Source organism: Physeter macrocephalus, chromosome 7 (assembly GCF_002837175.3).
Source record: "Physeter macrocephalus isolate SW-GA chromosome 7, ASM283717v5, whole genome shotgun sequence".
Classification (NCBI taxonomy): Eukaryota; Metazoa; Chordata; class Mammalia; order Artiodactyla; family Physeteridae; genus Physeter; species Physeter macrocephalus.
The window spans coordinates 22,264,726-22,284,666 of record NC_041220.1 but is presented as its reverse complement, the minus strand read 5'-3'; the positions used below and the strand labels follow the sequence as shown (position 1 = coordinate 22,284,666).

General features: G+C 47.1%; 2 protein-coding genes and 1 long non-coding RNA gene across 13 annotated transcripts in view; 2 read left to right on the top strand and 1 right to left on the bottom strand.

Annotated features, from left to right (window-relative positions):
• MANBA (mannosidase beta) overlaps positions 1-7,888 on the top strand; it is a 171,131-nt gene extending 163,243 nt beyond the window's left edge. For 4 of the 9 annotated variants that reach the window (XM_055085888.1, XM_055085880.1, XM_055085879.1 and 1 more), the window contains 3 exons: positions 812-1,012; positions 5,151-5,218; positions 7,485-7,888. The gene's annotated coding sequence lies outside the window, so the exon portion shown is untranslated. Of the gene's footprint in view, positions 1-811; positions 1,013-1,103; positions 1,835-3,831; positions 3,919-5,150; positions 5,219-7,484 lie in introns of those variants that run through there. The other 5 variants (XM_055085882.1, XM_055085881.1, XM_055085884.1 and 2 more) reach the window with 5 other exon arrangements.
• NFKB1 (nuclear factor kappa B subunit 1) overlaps positions 3,160-19,941 on the bottom strand; it is a 123,324-nt gene continuing 106,542 nt past the window's right edge. For 2 of the 3 annotated variants that reach the window (XM_024126593.2, XM_024126594.3), the window contains exons 17-24: positions 13,861-14,062; positions 13,245-13,414; positions 12,805-12,907; positions 9,949-10,073; positions 8,526-8,592; positions 8,050-8,222; positions 7,121-7,301; positions 3,160-4,150 (exon numbers count right to left, since the gene is read on the bottom strand). In XM_024126593.2, coding sequence (XP_023982361.1) covers positions 3,993-4,150; positions 7,121-7,301; positions 8,050-8,222; positions 8,526-8,592; positions 9,949-10,073; positions 12,805-12,907; positions 13,245-13,414; positions 13,861-14,062 — 1,179 coding nt within the window. In that variant the 3' untranslated portion in view covers positions 3,160-3,992. Of the gene's footprint in view, positions 4,151-5,649; positions 6,511-7,120; positions 7,302-8,049; positions 8,223-8,525; positions 8,593-9,948; positions 10,074-12,804; positions 12,908-13,244; positions 13,415-13,860; positions 14,063-19,941 lie in introns of all 3 variants that reach the window. The other variant, XR_008617761.1, reaches the window with a different exon arrangement.
• Positions 10,012-13,337, top strand: LOC129392233 (uncharacterized). Its single transcript, XR_008617762.1, has 4 exons — positions 10,012-10,100; positions 10,925-11,027; positions 12,048-12,584; positions 13,251-13,337. It is a non-coding gene; the product is annotated as an uncharacterized lncRNA (long non-coding RNA).

Below are 19,941 nucleotides of genomic sequence, written 5' to 3'. Positions count from 1 at the left end.
ATTGTTGGGCTAGAGACCTGGAGACGGTAACAAGCCACACCACACCGAAGGCTGAAAACATCAGCCATTGTTTCATTTACTCCTGAATCTGCCACTGGGGCAGGCCTCCGCGTGTCACCTGAGGCAGCGTGAAGGCTAGACAGGCGTCGCTCTGGCTGGAATCCTCTCAAAGCTTCACTCCCTCACACGTCTGCTGGTTGACGCCGGCGTTGGCTGTGACCTTGGTGAAGGCTGTTGGTTGGACACCTACACGTGGCTTCTCCACGTGGCCACTGGCTCTCTCAGAGCATGACTGGTGACTAGGTTCCAGGAGGGAGAGACCCGACCCAGGGGGACTGAAGTTGTATTGCATTTTCCTACCTAACCTTGGAAATCCCTTAGCATCACTTCTCCCCTTGTCACACACCCGGCTAGATGTACAGGGAAGGAACGTAGGGCCCCTCCCCTCAGTAAGAGTGGAGGCCTCGTCGTGGCCGCCGGGAAAATAACTGTTTCTCACAGAGGAATGAAACTGGGGGAGGAATGGAGGCATGGGTTTGCTGTTGGAGAATTAGGGAGACTCAGAGCTACTGTTTTTACTTTAAAAATACAACTTTCAAAAAGTGGAATGCAGGCATACCTCATTTGATCGCGCTTTTCTTTATTGTGCTTTGCAGATATTGCAGGGGGTTTTTTGGTTTGTTTTGGTTTGTTTTTATCGATTGAAGGTTTGTGGTAACCCTGTGTTAACCAGTGCCATTTTTTTTTTTTTTTTTTTTTTTCCGGTACGCGGGCCTCTCACTGTTGTGGCCTCTCCCGTTGCGGAGCACAGGCTCCGGACGCGCAGGCTCAGCGGCCATGGCTCACGGGCCCAGCCGCTCCGCGGCACGTGGGATCCTCCCGGACCGGGGCACGAACCCGTGTCCCCTGCATCGGCAGGCGAACCCTCAACCGCTGCGCCACCAGGGAAGCCCCAACCAGTGCCATTTTTACAACAGTATTTGCTCACCTCGTGTCTCGGTGTCACAATTTGGTAATTCTTGAAATATTTCGAATTTTTCATTATTATTGTATTTGTTATGGTGATCTGTGATCTTTGATGTTACTATTGCAATTGTTTTGAGGTGTCACAAACCATGCCCATACAAGACGGTGAACCTAACTGATAAATGATGTGTGTGGTCTGACCGCTTCACCGAATGGCCGTTCCCTGTCTCTCTCCTTCTCCTCGGGCCTCTCTAATCCCTGAGACACAACAATATTGAAATCAGGCCAGTTAATAACCCTACAAGGTCTTCTAAGTGTTCAAGTGAAAGGAAAAATTGCACGTTTCTCCCTTTAAATCAAAAGCTAGAAATGATCAAACTCAGGAAGGTATGTCGAAAGCCAAGAAAGGCTGAAAACTAGGCCTCTCGCACCAGTTAGCCAAGCCAATTCCCTTCCATTCTTGAAAGGAATGAAAAGTGCTCCTCCAGTGAACACACCAAAGATAAGAAAGCAAAAGAGCCTTATTGCTGATAGAAGATCAAACCAGCTACAACATTCCCTTAAGCCAAAGCCTATTCCAGAGCAAGGCCCTAAGTCTTTTCAATTCTGTAAAGATTGAGAAAGGTGAGGAAGCTGCAGAAGAAATGTCTGAAGCTGGCAGAGGTTGGGTCAAGAGGTTGAAGGAAGGAAGGCATCTCCATAACATCAGAGTGCAAGGTGGAACAGCAAGTGCTGATGTAGAAGCCACAGCAAGTTATCCAGAAGATCGAAGATAACTAAACGAGGTGGCTACACTAAACAGCAAATTTTCAATGTAGATGAAACACCCTTCTATTGGAAGATGCCGTCTAGGACTTTCATAGCTAGAGAGCAGAAGTCAATGCCTGGCTTCAAAGGACAAGCTGATTCTGTTGTTAGGGGCTAATGTACCTGGTGGCTTTAAATTGAAACCAGTGCTCACTTAACAATTCTAAAAGCCCTAGAGCCCTTAAGAATTACACTAAATCTACTCTGCCTGTGCTCCATAAGTGGCACAACAAAGCCTAGATGACAGCACATCTGTTTACAACATGGTTTGCTGAATATTTTAAGCCCACTGTTGAAACCTACTGCTCAGCAAAAGAGATTTCTTTCAAAATATGACTGCTCGTTGACAACGCACCTGGTCGCCCGAGAGCTCCGATGGAGATGGACAACAAGATTAATGACGATTTCACGCCTGCTAACACAACATCCATTCTGCAGCCGTGGATCAAGGAGTAATTTCGACTTTCAAGTCTTATCATTTAAGAAATACACTTTGTAAGGCTATAGGTAGAAATTCCTCTGCTGGATCTGGGCAAATTCAATTGAAAACCTTTTGGAAAGGATTCACCATTCTCGATGCCATGAAGAATATTCATGATTCCTGGGAAGAGGTCAAAATATCCACATTCCTACGGGAGTTTGGAAGAAGTTGATTCCAGCCCTCATGGATGACTTTGAGGGGGCCAAGATTTCAGTGGAGGAATGAACTGCAGATGTGGTGGACATAATAAGAGAAGTAGAATTAGAGGTGGAGCCTGAAGATGTGACTGAAGTGCTGCCATCGCATAATAAATCTTAAAGGGATGAAGAGTTACTTCTTACGGATGAGCAAAGAAAGTGGTTTCTTGAGATGGAATCTATACCTGGTGAAGACTGTTGAAATGACAAGGAAGGACTGGTTTAGTGTGCCCCCAGCAGCTGGGCTGACAAGTCCTTTGTGGAAGAAGGATCTGGGTTGCACATCACAGTGTCCACCACAGCACCTCATTCAAACACTTTTCATTTCTCCTCTCCCTTATTTTCAACCTCTTGAGTGAAGAGTTCAGCAAAGCTTCGTGCTGGAAGGCTTTTCAATACCTTACGCATCGCAGAGGCATTGGGAACACATTGAGGGTTGAAGAGGAAACAGTTTTGCGTGAGATGATGGAGGAAGATGAAGTGACACAGCCTAAATGAAATGAGCCTGGCAAGGATTTGACAAACCCAAAGCTTTCATCTCAGGTTGAAATATTTTTTTTGATAATTTTTTTTTTGCTCATTTCTGGATCAAAAAAATTGATTCTAGAGGAAACTGTGAAGGTGAGAACCAGGCTATGGAATGATCCCGTGATTATAAGGAATAATCTTAGAAAAATATTTGTAGAGATCAAACAAGATGAGGTCATCAATTTACTTTTCCTTTTATTATAAAAGTAAAATAAAAAATAGCATTTATAAATCCAACATTTTTTCCTTTAAAGTATTTGATCTAAAAAAACATATTTACAATAGCAAAATGCAGCCAAAGGGGGGAAATACCGTTTTCAGCACTGATTGTAACCATGTTTAAATATTGACATGTACATATTCTTTTTTCAAATCACAGAGAGAACCACGTTAGGAAAAGCAGTGAGCTTTTATTTATTTATTTATTTTTCCCTGCCACTCGGCTTGCGGGATCTTAGTTCCCCAACCAGGGATCGAACCCGGGCCTCCTGCAGTGGAAGCACCGAGTCCTAACCACAGGACAGCCAGGGAAGTCCTAATGAGCCTTTTTTTTTTTTTTTTTTTTTTTTTTTAAATCACACACCAAATAACTCTCACTTTAAAATATCCCTCTTCATAATCCTTAATCTGAATGCACAACTGTGCTATGGACGGCCAGAAGGAACACCCAGGAGGGACTGTGACAACTTCTAATGACAGGGGGAAAGCAGCAGGCGGAGAGAGCAGCAATGATAACAGAAAGCAGCTGGTAAAGCTCAACAAGCTACTGCGCTCCCAAAGAGGCGTCAGCCCAGCCGCGGGCTGTGATCGTAGATACTATTGGTAAGTCAACTGAACTAAAATTCATTTCAGAACCAAAGAAGAAATCCACGTTTAAGGCCTTGAATTACACCCCAGAGCGATCCAAGCAGGCCGGTATTCCTCGGAGCACCTTCAGACGCACTTCCTTCCTCTGGACAATGCGATGGAATTTCAGAGCTTTGGTTTACTCGGTGTTGGAAGCTGCCAGCAGGCTAAATTTTGCCTTCTAGAGGTCCTTCCTGCCCGTAATCGTGGGGCACTTTGTTAATAGTTAGCAACGAGCTCCCGCTGGTCAGAGACTCTGTGAAGCTGAGTTTGCGGAAGGATGTCTCTACGCCGCTGTCACAGATGCTGTCGTCCCGGAACTCGTCTGGGGGGAGAAAGCACGGACTCACGGGGATGCACCGGGAACACGGCCAGGCCCTCGCTCTTGTGCACCTGCCATCCCCGCTGGGCTCCCATGTGCATCTGGAAGGCTCGTGGGCTGCAGGATTCTGCCTGTTACCCTCCACCAGTCACCACGGGCCCACCTACGCCGCCCCAGGTGTTGCTGCTGTTCACGGGGGTGGGGGGGTGGGGTGGGGGGGACAGAAAACACTGAGCTTTATAAAAAGTGTGAAAACGTCAAAGTTAGCCAAGTGTTTTCCCCTCTCTTTCTTATAATCTAGCCTCATGTTTATCAGAATCCTTTCTGAATTCTCTAGACTCAAAGTGTACCTTTTTTTTTTTCTTAGAAATTAGGTGTATTTTTTCCACCCACTGTATTACCTATTGTATAGCTGGGGAAATTGCTGAACATAGGCAAAATAAATTGGTGACAGAAGTAGGAAATAAAAATGAGATCTCTCTCTGGGCCTCGTATGCTATTAGACACTATACGCTGCCTCAAAAATACTTTGGTAGCCAAAAAAAGTAAGGTGATTTTGATGAAAATGAGTCTCTACTGGGCAATTAGGTCAGAGTCTGCTTTGAGAAGTGTCTTTAGGGATCTGAGCAATGTGAATTATTTCCTATAGGGAGAGAGTGACCAAGGAAACAGAAGTCTGCCGTACACGAATCAAAAAGCTATCTTGTATATTAAATTCCAATGTTAAAAACGTTAAGACCTTAATGGCAGTGGCATGGCTGTTGTTATTGATTTAGTCAACCCATCAATCTTTATGGGTTTTTGTTATGTGCTAGGAACTGCGAGGTATTTTTAAAATAACTACAAGTTGAGGGCTTAAGGCTTTTTAAAATAGAAGTATTTACCTACTTCTTTGTTTGTGTAGACGGAGCGTCAGGTCATATGACAGGAGATGTGGGTGGTTTTCTGGTGGATATGCTATTCCTTTCTAAAGCTTGCACAACACCTGTCCTCACTCCCCTAGGAAGGACCCTCCCACCCCAGCAAGGTGACACCAGTGCTGAAACTGAACGGCAAGAAGGAGCCCGCCAGGTAAGGACCTTTGCAGGGAAGGGGACGAGAAAGCTCAAAGACCCTGAGCCTGGATCGGACTAGTGATCTGTGGGGGGGGGGGGGGGGGGGCGCAGAAGGGACACGCGGCAGGGCAGGAGGAAGGGCAGGAGAAGCGGTGTTTGAAAGAGAGAGCAGCTAAAGCAGGGATGCGGGGAGGGGCCTTGGGGTGGGGGGGGGGGGGGGGGGGGGGGGCGCAGAAGGGACACGCGGCAGGGCAGGAGGAAGGGCAGGAGAAGCGGTGTTTGAAAGAGAGAGCAGCTAAAGCAGGGATGCGGTCTCTGCCGCTCACTGCCCCATCTTCAACGCCTGCGACACTGCTGGGTGGGCACGCCAGATGTGCTCAGTAGAGATCTGTTGAATGGCTGAATGAAGGGGAGGGAGGAACATCCTTTTAGAAAGAATCACACTACCTGTTGTGTAGAGAATGGACTGAAGGCGGGCGGATAGACTGGCAACAGGGGGACTGAGTGGGAGCTGCTGCAGGCGTCGAGGCAAGAGATGAAGGCGGGCTGCACGGGGGTGGCCAGGGCCAGCGAGCGTTCACACACAGTCGCAACCTCTTGGAGGATGGCGGTGCCTGTGACCGCCGTGGCCAGCGCCGAGCCCGGCTGGAGCGGGTATCAAGGGTCCTGCGCAGGTGAGGACAAGTAAGGAGTGCCTAGGATGGGGCTCTGGAGGCTGCAACTTTAAAAGGTGCGTGTGGAGGTGAGCGTGCTATGGGGAAGAGCCCAGAGGGGAGGCTGTCTGAGGAGTGGCCCCTGTGATACACGCCGGAGAGGCAGAGGAGCTGGCAAGGCTGGTGACCAGACCTGAGCAGATGCTGGCCCTCGTGATGAGCGGAGGCCTGGTGCAGGGGTCGGGTAGAGGCCGACTGCAGGGGCAGGGCGTCTAGGAGAGAGGTGAAGGGGTGGAGAGAGTAACTCTACAAAATTCTTCCGGGAAGCCTGGCTGGGTAGGAGAACAGAGAAATCGGGCTGCGGCTAAAGGGGATGGGGGAACCAAGGGGATGTTTGTTGGTTGGTTTCTGTTTGTTTTATTTTGAAAAGATGGGAGAAACTACAGCACGCTTGCTAGGGGATCTAGTTGAGAGGGAGAAAATGCTAAGGCGTGAGAGAGAGGCGAGGGTTAGAGGAGCAGGACCTGGCCGGGCAAGCGGCGGGCCCAGGCGGGCTGGTGGTTTGATGGTGCAAAGATGAGAGAAGTCCAGTGGTTTCTATGTTCCCGGAGGAGTGAGGCGAGGACACAGGATGAGTAAGGAGAGGGAAGGGGTGCTGGCAGTGTAGGAGGAGAGAGCATGAGAGAAATGGTGGTTAGAGCGGGAGAATACATTTGAAGGGAAACAGAGGACTGGGGTGCTGAGAGTCCATTAGGGCACGTGTTTTAGGTGGGGTGACGGGTCAGCATTGTGGACGCGGGGAGGGGGGAGAAGGAGAGACAGGACCGCTGGAAGCGGGGAGCCTGGGCAGCGGTGGGAAGCGTCACAGCGTCAGCCCACAGCCTGGGGCGCTAGTCCTGCTTCCACCGACCCGGGTCTGCACATTTCTCTCTCTCTCTCTCGTAAATTTAAGAAGCGAGAGAAGTAATGCTGGCCTTCACCACCGCAGCCTGCTGTTTTGGTCTCTACCGTGAAGCTGAGCGACTCGTGTGCCCACGTGGCTGTTGTGGGGACAGCCCCTCCCCTGAATGGTAGCGTCCGGAGGGGAAGACAGTACAACCCGTGGTCCCCAAGGGAGACGCACATAGCGGACGGCGCGTCCAGGAGATGGTGGTGGGGAGGACAGGCCACAGCCCCAGAGGCTGAAGGCGCCAGCCTGGCCGGGCAGGGAAATGTCTCGACCACTTTTTCAGTCCTTTTTTTTTTTTTTTTTTTTTTTTTTTTACCTATTTGCTGCCCTGTGGAGGCAGGCGAGAAGGGCAGCGAGTGGGCCTCGGGGGCAGCCTCCACCGGGCTGGTGGCCGCGCTGCCCGACGTGCAGAAGGCCGCCTGGATCACTTCAATGGCTTCGGTATAGCCCATCTGCCTCAGGGCCTCCACCAGCTCCTTTATTGTCCCCCCAGAGACCTGCGAGACAGAAATGAAGAAAGAGGGTGTCTCTGCGTTCAAAGCTGTGCAGGGACAAGCAGGCAGGCTGCAAACACGACAGCACGCCCCTTCCCCTGAGATAGCCGGAGGGCTGGGAGGTTGCTCTCAGGGCAGAGAGCAACTAAAAAATACGCTGTCTTTGAATCAAGTTTCCTGTTGCAGCTCAAAGACCACTCAGGAAATCACGGAGAAGCACTTTATAGTAAGCAGAGAAAGTGCTGAGGCAGTAAAACTCTACCCAGAGTGAAGTCTACCCCATATCCCTGAAGCTCTGAAAACCACTGAGAAACGAGCTGATGATGAACTTTGCCATAGAAAGTGATTTCACCCCATGTTTTTCTACCTTTTCGTTTTAGAAATGAAAGCATCACCAGGTAATGGCTCCGCAAGGAGTCACGTCACTGGTTCCATGTGCTGACATGGTATCAAGGCATGTTCTTGGGGAGGGCAAGGCATGAAGGTTGATTACAGTCTTTCGTCTTTGTTCAGGGAGATCAAAGTTCTGTGACCATCCTGACACTCTAGCATTTCTGCAGCAAGTCTCAAGGTGTCTGAAAACAGCCAAGGTGGGTTTCCTGCTGTCCTGGGTCAACCCTCCCAGGACACGGGTAATGACTGATTTTCTTCCTCAGAGTTAAGGGAGAAGGAAAGGGATTATGCTCCAGCCAATGATGTTAACAGAGCAAAGTCCAATAAACGTAGTCCAAGATGTAAGAGGACGCGTTACCTCGTAGTTGTCCATAAGAGTTTTGGAAGGAGCAGGGCTCAGCCGGAAGGCATTATTTAGTATCCCCAAACCCAATTTCTGTGCCAGCGTAGCCCAGTTTTTGTCTGGATCAGGAATTTCCAGCAACTTGTAGAGCTGCAACTTAGTATGTTCCGTCAGCTGTTTCATGTCTCCTGAAGAAAATAAAGAAGAAACACGACTGTCCTCACCGACCAGGGACACTCCGGAGGGACGGGTCGCTGCCACACCGCTCACCCTCCCGCCCCGAGGAAGCAGTCACGCTCCTTCACTGGAAAGTCAGCCGCAGCCCACGCTGTCGTAAGTTACAGCTGGACCTTCTCCGTGGCACCCCCTCCAGGGTCTCCTGATTCTGAAGGAAGCCCCTGTGCCTTTCACAGCACACCCTGACCCCCCCCCTTTCAGTGACAGGGTGGAGACGACACTGGCGCAAAGAACCCGCTTCTCCCACAACTCACCTTGTGCCAGTAAATCGTCAGATGTAAACTCTGGCTCATAGGGTTTCCCATTTAATATGTCAAATACCTGTTGGGAAGAAAATCACGGGGAAATGTTACACATTAAAGGGACCATGAGGGAAATCTGCTTCTTTGTAATAAAGAACTCGGCATGTCCTCCTCAGGAGGGGCTAGGACCCCAAAGATGGAGGAATGGGAAGAGGAGTCAGTACCATCGCCCGGGAATACGTGTGCCCGCTGGGGGGCTCTCGGCCTGGGAGGCTGTGCTCCACGGGAGCTGCCTGAGGTGGGTAGGAAGACCCAACCCAGCCTCGCAGAGAGCCAAGGCCACGGCCCTTCTGAGGGGCACAGGCAGTCTAGGCCACCCAGTCAGCCGCGGGTCGGTCAGCGATGTTTCCTGAGAGCTAGGGAGAGGGCTGAGCTCACGCTGAGCTGTGAAGCTGGGTTCCGTGGCTGCCCCTCCTCCCTAGTAAAAAGGCTTCTGAGAATGAGTTTTACGAACTTGCTCAAACTGAGGTGTACAAATGCTCACGGGGCTTGGGGTCAGCCTCCTGGCACCATCCACATTTTAACTGCGGGGCCAGAAAAGTCTTAGGTTAAAAGGGAGAAAAAAACCCCAAACTCCATAGCTCTGGGGGCTGTTCTGTGCTCTCTGCAGCCACTCGGTGGCTGGCTGACCTGGGCGAGGACCACACGGGGTCACTGAAGTGGGTTATCTTTGTGTTCTGTGGTGAGGCTTCTGGGAAAACCAGGCGTTCAACGTAAAGAGAGCCGTGTGGTCTCTCTGCCAGGGTCACTCAGCTCAACCCACACGGCCCGCAAGGAGGCAAGCGAGCAGTCTGGACAGGGCGCAGCACCTGCCCCTAAGAAGGGTTCTTTAGCTGGGCTGGGCACGTGTGCGCCGCCCACCTCCTCCCTCTGGCTCCCCTCCCTGGGCCCAAAGACCGAGTAACTGCTTTCGCCTTCAGATCTCAGGTCAGCAGAGTTCCGAGGAAAGCTTTAAGGCTGTTTACTTTGTTTATATTTGTGCAGATCCTCAGAAGACTCCCCATTTCTTTTTATGTTCAGAAATCACTTACCAAAGTTCAAGCTAACCGTAACATTTATCCTGGGGCTTCAGAAACTGAGATGGGAACGACTGTGGTGTAAGTTCAGAGTGGGTAACCTGTAACGTGAATTTTGTGTTTCTCTCATCTAACTCTGATCTGATTAGGCGTATACTTTTACACTCAGAACTCTGCTGACCTAGATCTTTCACAGATAGGCTTTTCAAGATAAACACAGCTCTTGACAAGCAGACTTTCTTAAAAAATAACAGGCATGTGCTTTGGGGAGTAAAGAGCGAGGAAGGCCACCTGGTCTGACGTCCCTGGACCTGGAGCTCCGTCAGGAGCAGCCAGCACACAGGCGGAGCCACACTCACCTGCCAGCTGGCGGCCATATCCAGAGGAGTGGTTCCCGGCAGGACTCCTTCGTCCTCTCCATCCTCGTCCCAAGAGTCATCCAGGTCGTACAGAGGCTCAAAGTTCTCCACCAGGGGATCTGCTCCTGCGAAGTCAAGTTACACAGCGTTAGGTAAACCCACATCTTGTCAACTTCTAACTGCCTGCAGGGGTCAGTGTCTATAAACAGATAAAACATGTTTATTTATAAACATATAAAACACATTTCTACTGAAATATCCAGAAACCTGCTTTTAAATTTAAAAATTTAAATTTAAATAACTTCTAATGCATCTCGACTGTAAAGGTGACTGCAGATACCCCATATGGCCAAGGACACTTTCAAAAACAAAAGACCTGGAACATGCTGACTCTCACATTGAACGCTATAGGATAGTTTTCAGGTGAACGATGCGTCTTTAACCTGAGGACGGACGGCAGCAGTTGACAGGGACTAGGGTGCATGCTCAGGCTTAAGCTCCTAAATGTTCAAACTGATGCCCAGCACCGCACGCTTCTCAGCCTCTTCGCCTGCTTCCTCAAAGAGCAAAGCTGCTTGCTGTCTAGTGCCAACCTGTTCCACTTTATTCCTGGGTACGGCACTGAACCTTAAATGCAAAATGCCAAGAAAACCTTCTGGTAGGATGTGGAGTTGTTGAAAAAGTTAGGGCCAATCTTGGAAAATCTAGTCTGTTCCTTGGCTAGCAGCAAGAAGCACCTGAAGTAACTCAAAAATTAAGGCTAGAGTTAACTTCTCAAAGGCTGAGAGAGGCTATTTTTATTCAGAGAGTGTTTAGCCTGCTGCCTGATGAACAGTAGGCAGTTTAGCACGCTCTCCTTTTGGAAGGAGGACCTTGTTTTAGTCTTGCTGGGAGGACGTTTGACTTTTGACAACTTCAATAATAGGGAGTGCCTAACGAGAGGATCTGCATGCCACTTCTTACTCCGTTCTTCCAGCTGCAGCCTGATCTCTGGGGCAGTAAGTGTCACCTGACCACGGAAACAGTAGAGAAACTAGGATGAACAATTTGCAGGACCAAAGATGGAGAAGCTGAACTAGGTCTGTTCCTTAAGTGATCTTCTTCATGACTCTGAGCTCAGGACTAGGTTTTTTGTTTTTGTTTTTAAATTTTATTTTATTTTTGGCTGCATTGGGTCTTCGCTGCTGTGCGTGGGCTTTCTCTAGTTGCAGTGAATGGGGGCTACTCTTCGTTGCGGTGCACGGGCTTCTCATTACGGTGGCTTCTCTTATTGCCGAGCCTAGGCTCTAGGTGCACAGGCTTCAGTAGTTGTGGCTTGCGGGCTCTAGAGCGCAGGCTCAGTAGTTGTGGCGCACGCGCTTAGTTGCTCCGCGGCATGTGGGATCTTCCCGGACCAGGACTCGAACCCCCGTGTCCCCTGCATTGGCAGGCGGATTCTCAACCACTGCACCACCAGGGAAGCCCAGGACTAGGTTTTTCTTCTGAGTTTCTTCATTTATATACTGGAGAAACTGCTACTTGCTACTCCTTTCATGGGATACTGAGAACTAGAGAGAAAGCATTCTTGGGAGGGTCAGAGCTTCTCGTCTGAAGGCATTTCTTAATTATAACCAGTTACTCCCCACACTAATCATACACACTGCAATCATCGTCTCGTTCACGGGAACGTCAACCTGACAAAGGGGGAAAGAAAAGGCTGCTGCTTATTCGGGATGTGAGGTCAGAAAAATGTAGGGCTGCCAAAGACAAATTCCAGGACAGGCTTGAGATACCAATTCCATTAAACATTTTTTTGAGGTTCTAAATACACAAGGCATGGGCTTCCCTGGTGGCGCAGTGGTTGAGAGTCCGCCTGCCGATGCAGGGGACACGGGTTCGCGCCCCGGTCCGGGAGGATCCCACATGCCGCGGAGCGGCTGGGCCCGTGAGCCATGGCCGCTGAGCCTGCGCGTCCGGAGCCTGTGCTCCGCAACGGGAGAGGCCACAACGGTGAGAGGCCCGCGCACCGCATGCATGCATGAATAAATAAATAAATAAATAAATACACAAGGCATTAGAGATTCAAGGATGAGCAGGAATAATTTTTCTATATTTCACAGGAAGAGAGGATTGAATTGGAATAACACCTTCAAATCCTTGAGCAAAACGGGACAGAAACACAGCAGAGAGAATAGAGTCTGGAAGTTAGGGTGACGAGGTGTGACTCACAGCTCTGCCCCTTACTGGGGCCCTGGGACTGGGATGCAGAAGTCTCTCTAGTCTGTTTCCTTGGCTATAAAATGGGACTAATAATGGGATTTGTCTTAAAGGGTTATTGTGGATTAAGTAAGACTAAATGAGACAGTGCATGTGAAGTGCCTAGCCCAACAGAAGCTAGCGATTTTTAGTGCCTGGCACATGACAGTACTCAACACACAGCCCATTTGTTTTTTCCTATTACTTTGGCTTCTCAGGGACCTTTCTTGCAAAAGGAAGTCTTTAAATCATTTCTTATACAAATAAACTTTTCCTTCTGAGGACTTGTGACATGACCTGAGGTGGATACTGCTCCGAGTTCTACAGGGAATTCGATTCAGCGTTAAGAAGATCTCTTGTCATGGGAGTCAGTGAAGACAACCCACATCCAACACAAACAGGTGAGCTGGAGAGTAAAAACTAACCTGACTGTCAGCACGAAGCCCAGGATTACTAGTCCAAACAGTGCCTTTACGGCAGCTGAATGTGATTTGCCAGAGAACTTCTATTGTGCCTTTCTGCAGCGGGTCTGTGGCTTAAGAAGGTGGCACGGCTGCTCTATTGAGGCTGGGTTTGCATTCCTGATGACATTTTCCATCACCGACCGCCAGGCTGCCTTACCTGCTGCCTTGAGAAGAGCTGCCAGCCTCGTGGACCCTCTCCCAGCCGCTATGTGCAGGGGTGTAGTTCCATCATAGGTGGTGCTGTCTACATGGGCATCACCCTAAAATCCCCCCACACAGAAAAGGGTTAGTCCAAGGTTCTCTCGCCCTTTTGTCCCCACCTCCCCCTGTCTGCATGGCTCCCCGGGTCACATTACCAGCCCTGTTGCTATTTTGGGCAGGCTCTGCCATTGAAGAAATCCCCAGTTAGAAATAACCAGGCAAGGGATGCCAGGAGAGCCTGAGCTGCTATTCTGAAGCATCGAGTAGATAGAGTAGATATTACAAAGGTGGAGCAGAATGTAGCGAGATAACCTGCTCGTGACATCATTCTTTGAAAAGATTGCCCCAAATCCCCTTTGGGAATTGAATGCAAAGGCAGGTAAGCGTGTCCTTCACCTCCAGGAGCAGGCAGCCAGCCAAGGAGATGTTGTCGTGCTCCACGGCCAGATGCAGCGCCGTGCGCCCCGACTTCCGCTCCTGCGCGTTGACGTCAGCCCCCGCGGCCATGAGTAGCAGGAGGCACGGCAAGCTGTTGCTCATCATGGCTACGTGAATGGCGCTCAGACCTGCAGCCCAAGCACAGGCATGGTCACGGGGAGGGAGGGCTGTCGGGGGTCAGCATGTCTAGTGCTGATGCTGACAGAGTCTCTCCTCCAGACAGTCTTACAGGTGCTGTAAGTCAGTTCTGCATGTAAACCCAGACTCCTTTCACGTTCTGAGGAGACACTGAGAGCATAGAAACAGTCTCCGAATAAAGGATGCTTTCTACATACCAAGACTGGTGTTTGCTCAGGCCTTTGCTTTTCCCTCCTACTGACTGACTATTCCAAATCATCTTTAAAGGAATTAGCTACAGCCAGCAACGGAAATTTCCATAAGAGATGATGAATTCCAAGTGATTAAGGAAAGCACTTTGGGGTGCCGATCAATTAACACACGTCTACCAGAGAGCTACTTTTTGTGTAGAAAGCAGACAGAGAGGGTTATACCACGATGTGTGACTGTCTCTTACCTTCCCCGTTGGGGTGGTTGATAAGTTGTGATGCCTTCTTGTGCTTGAGTAAAATACTGAGAATTGTATCATGTCCTTCTTTGGAAGCTAGGTGCAAAACAGAGTTACCCAAGCGGTCCAGAAGGCTCAGGTCGGCCCCGGCCCTCAGCAAGTCCTCCACCACAGCCTCCTGCTTGGTGATCACCGCCAAGTGCAAGGGTGTCTGGGGAGAACAGGCAGGAGATGACACTGGTCAGCAGCACACTTGTAAGCCACAGGCTTATTAGCTGTGACTGCAATAGGTGGAGTCATACTGAGGGGCCATTTCTCATTCCCAGATTAACTTCTCACCTTTGCAAATGAGTTACTCTCTGTTCCACATCATATGCTAATGACGTATTGGGTTGGCCAAAAAGGTGCCTTTAGTTTTTAAAGTAAAAATAAAAGACACATTTTTCATTTTCGCCAAGAACTTTATTGAACAATGTATTCACCCTTTTGTTCCACTACCTTCTGCCATTTTTCAGGCAACTTCATAATTCCATCTTCCCAAAACTTTTTTATCTTTTTGCGCAAAGAACTGTTTCCCGGTGCCTTTTACAGTCTTCCAGGGAACTGAAATTTTTTTCATTAAGAGAATTTTGTTAAAGACTGAAATGAAATCTGAAGGCGCAATGTCTGGTGAATACGGCGGATGAATCACAACTTCCCGGCCAAGCTGTAACAGTTTTTGCCTGGTCATCAAAGAAACTTGTGGTCTTGCGTTATCCTGATGGAAGACTATGCGTTTTCTGTTGACTAATTCTGGACGCTTTTAGTCGAGTGCTGCTTTCAGTTGGTCTAACTGGGAGCAGTACTTGTTGGAATTAATCGTGTGGTTTTCCAGAAGGAGCTCCTTAACAGAGGACTCCCTTCCAATTTCACCATATACACAACATCACCTTCTCTGGATGAAGACTGGCCTTTGGTGTGGTTGGTGGTGTTCATTTCACTTGCCCCACGACCTCTTCCATTCCACATTATTGTACAGTATCCACTTGTCATCACCTGTCACAATTTGTTTTAAAAATGGGACGTTTTTGTTAGGTTTAAGTAGAGAATCGCATGCAGAAATATGGTCAAGAAGGTTTTTTCCCCGCTTAACTTACATGGAACCGAAACATCAAAGTGATTAACATAACCTAGCTGGTGCACGTGATTTTCAAAGCTTGATTTGGATATTCTGAGTATGTCGGCTATCTCCCTAGTGGTATAACAGTGATCGTTCTCAATTAATGTCTCGATTTGATTGCTATCAACTTCAGCTGGTCTACCGACCACAGAACATCGTCTAGTGAGAAATCTCCAGCATGAAACTTAGCAAACCACTTTTGACATGTTCAATCAGTCACAGCACCTTCTCCATACACTGCACAAATCTTTTCTTGTGTTTCAGTTGCGTTTTTACCTTTCTTGAAATAATAAAGCATAACAGGCCAAAAATGTTGTTTTCTTTCCATCTTCAGTATTAAAATGGCTACACAAAAAAATCACCAATTTTGATAAGTCTTTTTTTAAATGCATGCTGATATGACAGCTGTCACATACAATCTAACAAAATTGTTCCGAATGAAGCTAAAGACAACCAAGTGCTACAAGAGCCATCTTACGGAAAAAACCGAACGAACCTTTTGGCCAATCCAATATGTATACTGGACTAACATTTAGTCGTTCAGTTATCATTTTTAATATTTACAATTCTTAATAGCTTTCTTGTTTCTCACTACAGCCAAGTGATTGTTGACATGTTAACTCATCTATTAGTACATTTAGTTTTCTTGAATTTCTAGGAGTCTACCTTCAGCTGAAAAATCATATGTTAACAAATCAAATCAAGGCTATGGTTTTACTGAAGAAGTTTAAATAAACTGCCCGATAGAAACCAATTAACAAAGGTGCTGTCATTCTATACTGACATGGAAAAAAAAATGTGCTAAATTAAAAACTACTGTTCCATGGACTGGCTCCATGAGACCAATCGATAGAACTCTGCCACCCCCATTTTAGAGGATTCTCAGTCATACTAGGACCAGAGAACTACCTCTCACTAAGAGGGCTCGGATGGACAAACAAGCTGAGTTGCTGACACCTAATAGGTGTATAAACAGTCCATTTGATTACCCTGCCCACGAAGCAGTACCTCAGTGAACGCAAATGAGATGTTTTGAAAACTGTGTGTTTTCAAAATCAGTAAGACAGACACAATCATGGAAGTATCTTTCAAAGAACTGAGGCCACTGACACAGAACAGCCATGTATTTTTATACAAATCAGTCTATTTCACAGAAGCCTGTGAAATCCAGCCTGTCTAGTGACAATTTGCCTAAACTTTCCTTCTCAGTAAGCAGTCAGTGGCTGTAGCAGTGACAACAGGTGGGCCACCAATATCCTGGCTGGGGCACGGCACATGTAAACAGGATGAAAGATGCTTGTGCTGCCTAAGTCCCATTACAGTGATTATTTTTTAAATAATTAATTAATTAATTAATTTTTGGCTGTGTTGGGCTTTGTTGCTGCATGCGGGCTTTCTTTAGTTGCGGCGGGTGGGGTCTACTCTTCGTTGCGGTGCGCGGGCTTCTCATTGCAGTGGCTCCTCTCGTTGCGGAGCACGGGCTTTAGGTGCGCAGGCTTCAGTAGTTGTGGCACATGGGCTTGGTAGTTGTGGCACACGGGCTTGGTAGTTGTGGCTCACGGGCTCTAGAGCTCAGGCTCGTAGTTGCGGCGCATGGGCTTAGTTGCTCCGCGGCGTGTGGGATCTTCCCAGACCAGGGATCAAACCTGTGTCCCCTGCATTGGCAGGTGGATTCTTAACCACTGCACTACCAGGGAAGCTGCTACAGTGATTATTTAATATAACAGAAACGGATTTTTTTCCTAAATTTCCACTCTAACCCTTATTTTTTTCATCCCTTAGAACTATATCCTGGCTTGAAATGAATCATGTCCTCAGCACTTTAGACGTTATAGCCAAGAGCCTTCCTCTCAAAAAATAAATAAGTAAATAAAAGCTGTTTATTAATCAGATATGTTATTTGGGGAGATGGGAAAAGGAAAGAGAATGATACTGGAAAAAAGATCTGAAATCACATTATACCATTCAGAGATTTAAAATTATCTGTAGTTTCAATATAAGTTTCATATCATAGAAAATCTCTTACCATGAGTAAAAAAAATTTTTTTAAGTTTTTTTTCCTAGGATCCCATGAAGGTTTTCTATGACATTTTAGGATTTAGATCTTAAACCCCGGGATTATATCTTAAGCAATTACACAATGTAGGAATCCAGGAACTTTTCATGCCATGCCTGCTGGCATATGGACTTAGGCAGACATGCTGCAGAGCCAAGTACACAAATGCCCCAGCAATCCCCCTCCTGTCTGTGTATCTGAGTGACACAAAGCCACAAGGGCACGTGGGTGAGACTTCACTGAAGTACTGTCTGTGGAGGTAGGAAGAGACAAGCTGGTTCAGTGTCCACTGTTGGGGAACAGGTACGTAACAGGTGGAAGATGTAAACTATGGGATCCTCTTCAGGAGTAGAAACAAGGAACTAGCTGTACACACAGGTGCGTGGATAAATCCCATAAGCAGTGAAGGCAGAAACTTAGTGACATGTAGCACCAAAGCCACTTATGCAATTAAAAAATACGTGCATGAAGAACTATATGGACACACACAAATGAGTGCACGTAAAACTGATGAAACCCCAATAAGATCTGTGGATTGTATCAATGTCGTCAATTTCCTGGCTTTGATACTGGACTAGAGTTATGCAAGAAGTTACCACTGGGGAAACTGGGTGAAGGGTACATGGGACTCCTGGTACACTTTTTTTTTGTAACCACCTATGAATCTGTAATTGTATTTAAAATTTAAGAAAAAGGTTTATGCAAATCAGGAGCAGTATGTATAACATAATGTGGACTGTGTGTAAGGATATACTAAAATATCTGTCTATTTAAAGTATATATTTTTATGTAACCAATACCTGGAAAAATACTTATAAACACAACAGTTATATTTGGGAGTGGGGCTGGGAGACGTATATGCTGCCAGGGAGGGTAACCTTGATTCTCTAATGTATATCCTTATGTACTATTTTAAAAACTATGAATACATATTAAATTTATAATAATTAGAAACATTAAACAATACATGCATAAAAACCCCACTAATGTTTTACAGGAACATATGCAAATAAAACAGTTGATATCACACACACTGGAGTTGTTTTTTATGTCGTGGGGAGGGAAATGGGAGAGGAAAAGAGGGTTTAAAGGGAACAGGTTTCAGAAATATTTTCAGAAAAATCTTAACCCTGTGCACTTGGATTATTTTGAGTGTGTCTTTCTCTAGAGGGTGGGTGGCAGAGAGATTTGATCGTGACAGATGGCCACAGAAATGTACTAAGATTAGTGAAAGGTATTCTGGGAGAATGTTTAAGACAATTGCCAAATAATCCAAATTACTTAGGGAACTGTCTAACTTCCCATCAAGAATAGCTAAGAGAAAACCTTTACAACAGATAAATGAAAGTCTAAATCTTAGTGGGTTTCTAGTTCTCAAATAAAAGTTGCCATTGGGTGTGTGTTTAAGACCTAAAACGCAAACCAGGGGGATCCCGAACCCTTGCCCATCACTGAGAACAATGTAAGGTGGGGAAAACGAACCTGTATTCTCCTGAGAGTCCCCAAATCAGAAGGCACACGAGGTCAAAGGTGGTGGTTTGAGAGTTTTTGTCTCCAGCACACTGGAGAGTCTCAATAGATGTACCCAAATGATACAGTAAGGAGTTTGGCACATAATAAATCACAACTACTAATATCCTGTTGTGCAGTGTCCTTTGCAGGTCCTATTTATAAACAGAAAAACAAGCAATACCTTCAATCTGACCTCCAGGCAGTGAAGTTAAGCTGCCTTTGAAAGGAGGACTGAGAAGTGACAACAGCCCATTTCTAGTTTTATTTGTACACCTGGGATGGTGAAAAGGAACAATCAGTCCAAAAGCCTGCGAGAATCTAGCTCTAAGGGCCAAATGACTTTCCAAATACCAGCAACACCCAAAATGGTATGAAAACTTGAAGAAGCTATCCTTTAAATATATATCTAAAATTAGACCTCATCCTAGTTATTGAGTCAGCGAAGAATCCCCAACTTCATTTTTCCTTTGATCTTAAGCATGACAGCCAAAGAAGAAGCCTAATGCCTTACATCCATTACTTCCCCTTATCAGGAAACATCTATCCACAGATAAAAAATCTATTGAGAGATACATGTAAACATTTCAGGACTTCTGCTTTGAGGAAATAAAAATGATTCACATCACCTGCTTTAAAAATTGAGAACTGGAACAGGCACCTTTACTGTGTAAATAATTGTGCATGACGGTTGTCTGTATTTTTAGAGTAAGGGATATGCTTGAATCAGGCATCCGAGCATACCACAGAGGCCAAGGAAGACTGGGAAGTCACTTTGGTTCGTGTGAAGGGAAGGAGAAAACAGGAAAGCCGAGAAGAGGGCAAGACCAGGAGGCTGTAGAGAAGACTGATGGGGCCGGGGAAAGGCAGCGGGAAGAGAGAGTGCCCCGGGAGGAAGGAGGGAGCAGCTCTGGAGAGCGGAACCCTACTCACCTCCTGCTTGTGTGCAGGTCCCTTAGCCAGAGAGGCTGGCCCAGGTCTGCCGGCTACACCCAGCATCCAGGCTTTGGTTCTGTCCAACAGTTTTAATCTCCTTTCCTCACCTGAAGTCTGCATGTGCCCAACAGGCAGCCTCACTGAGTCTCCAGTCAACTCCGCTATCTGAGATATTTGAAGACCTCTGTAACAGAGGTCCTCAAGCTGTTTTTGAGCCCACCTAATTTCTATGTAAACCTGATTTGGGCAAATCTCTTTGGTGTTCCCTGTTTTCTTCACCTTGAGCTTTCTGTTTTTGAAAGACACTTTTTCCTTCTCAAGCAACCTTTTTACCTTTCTGTATTCTGATTCAGCACCCTTCATTTGATCTGCATTTAATCTAGATGCTGTCAACATGTTCAGCAGACTTCAAAATTCTTGTAAATCACTA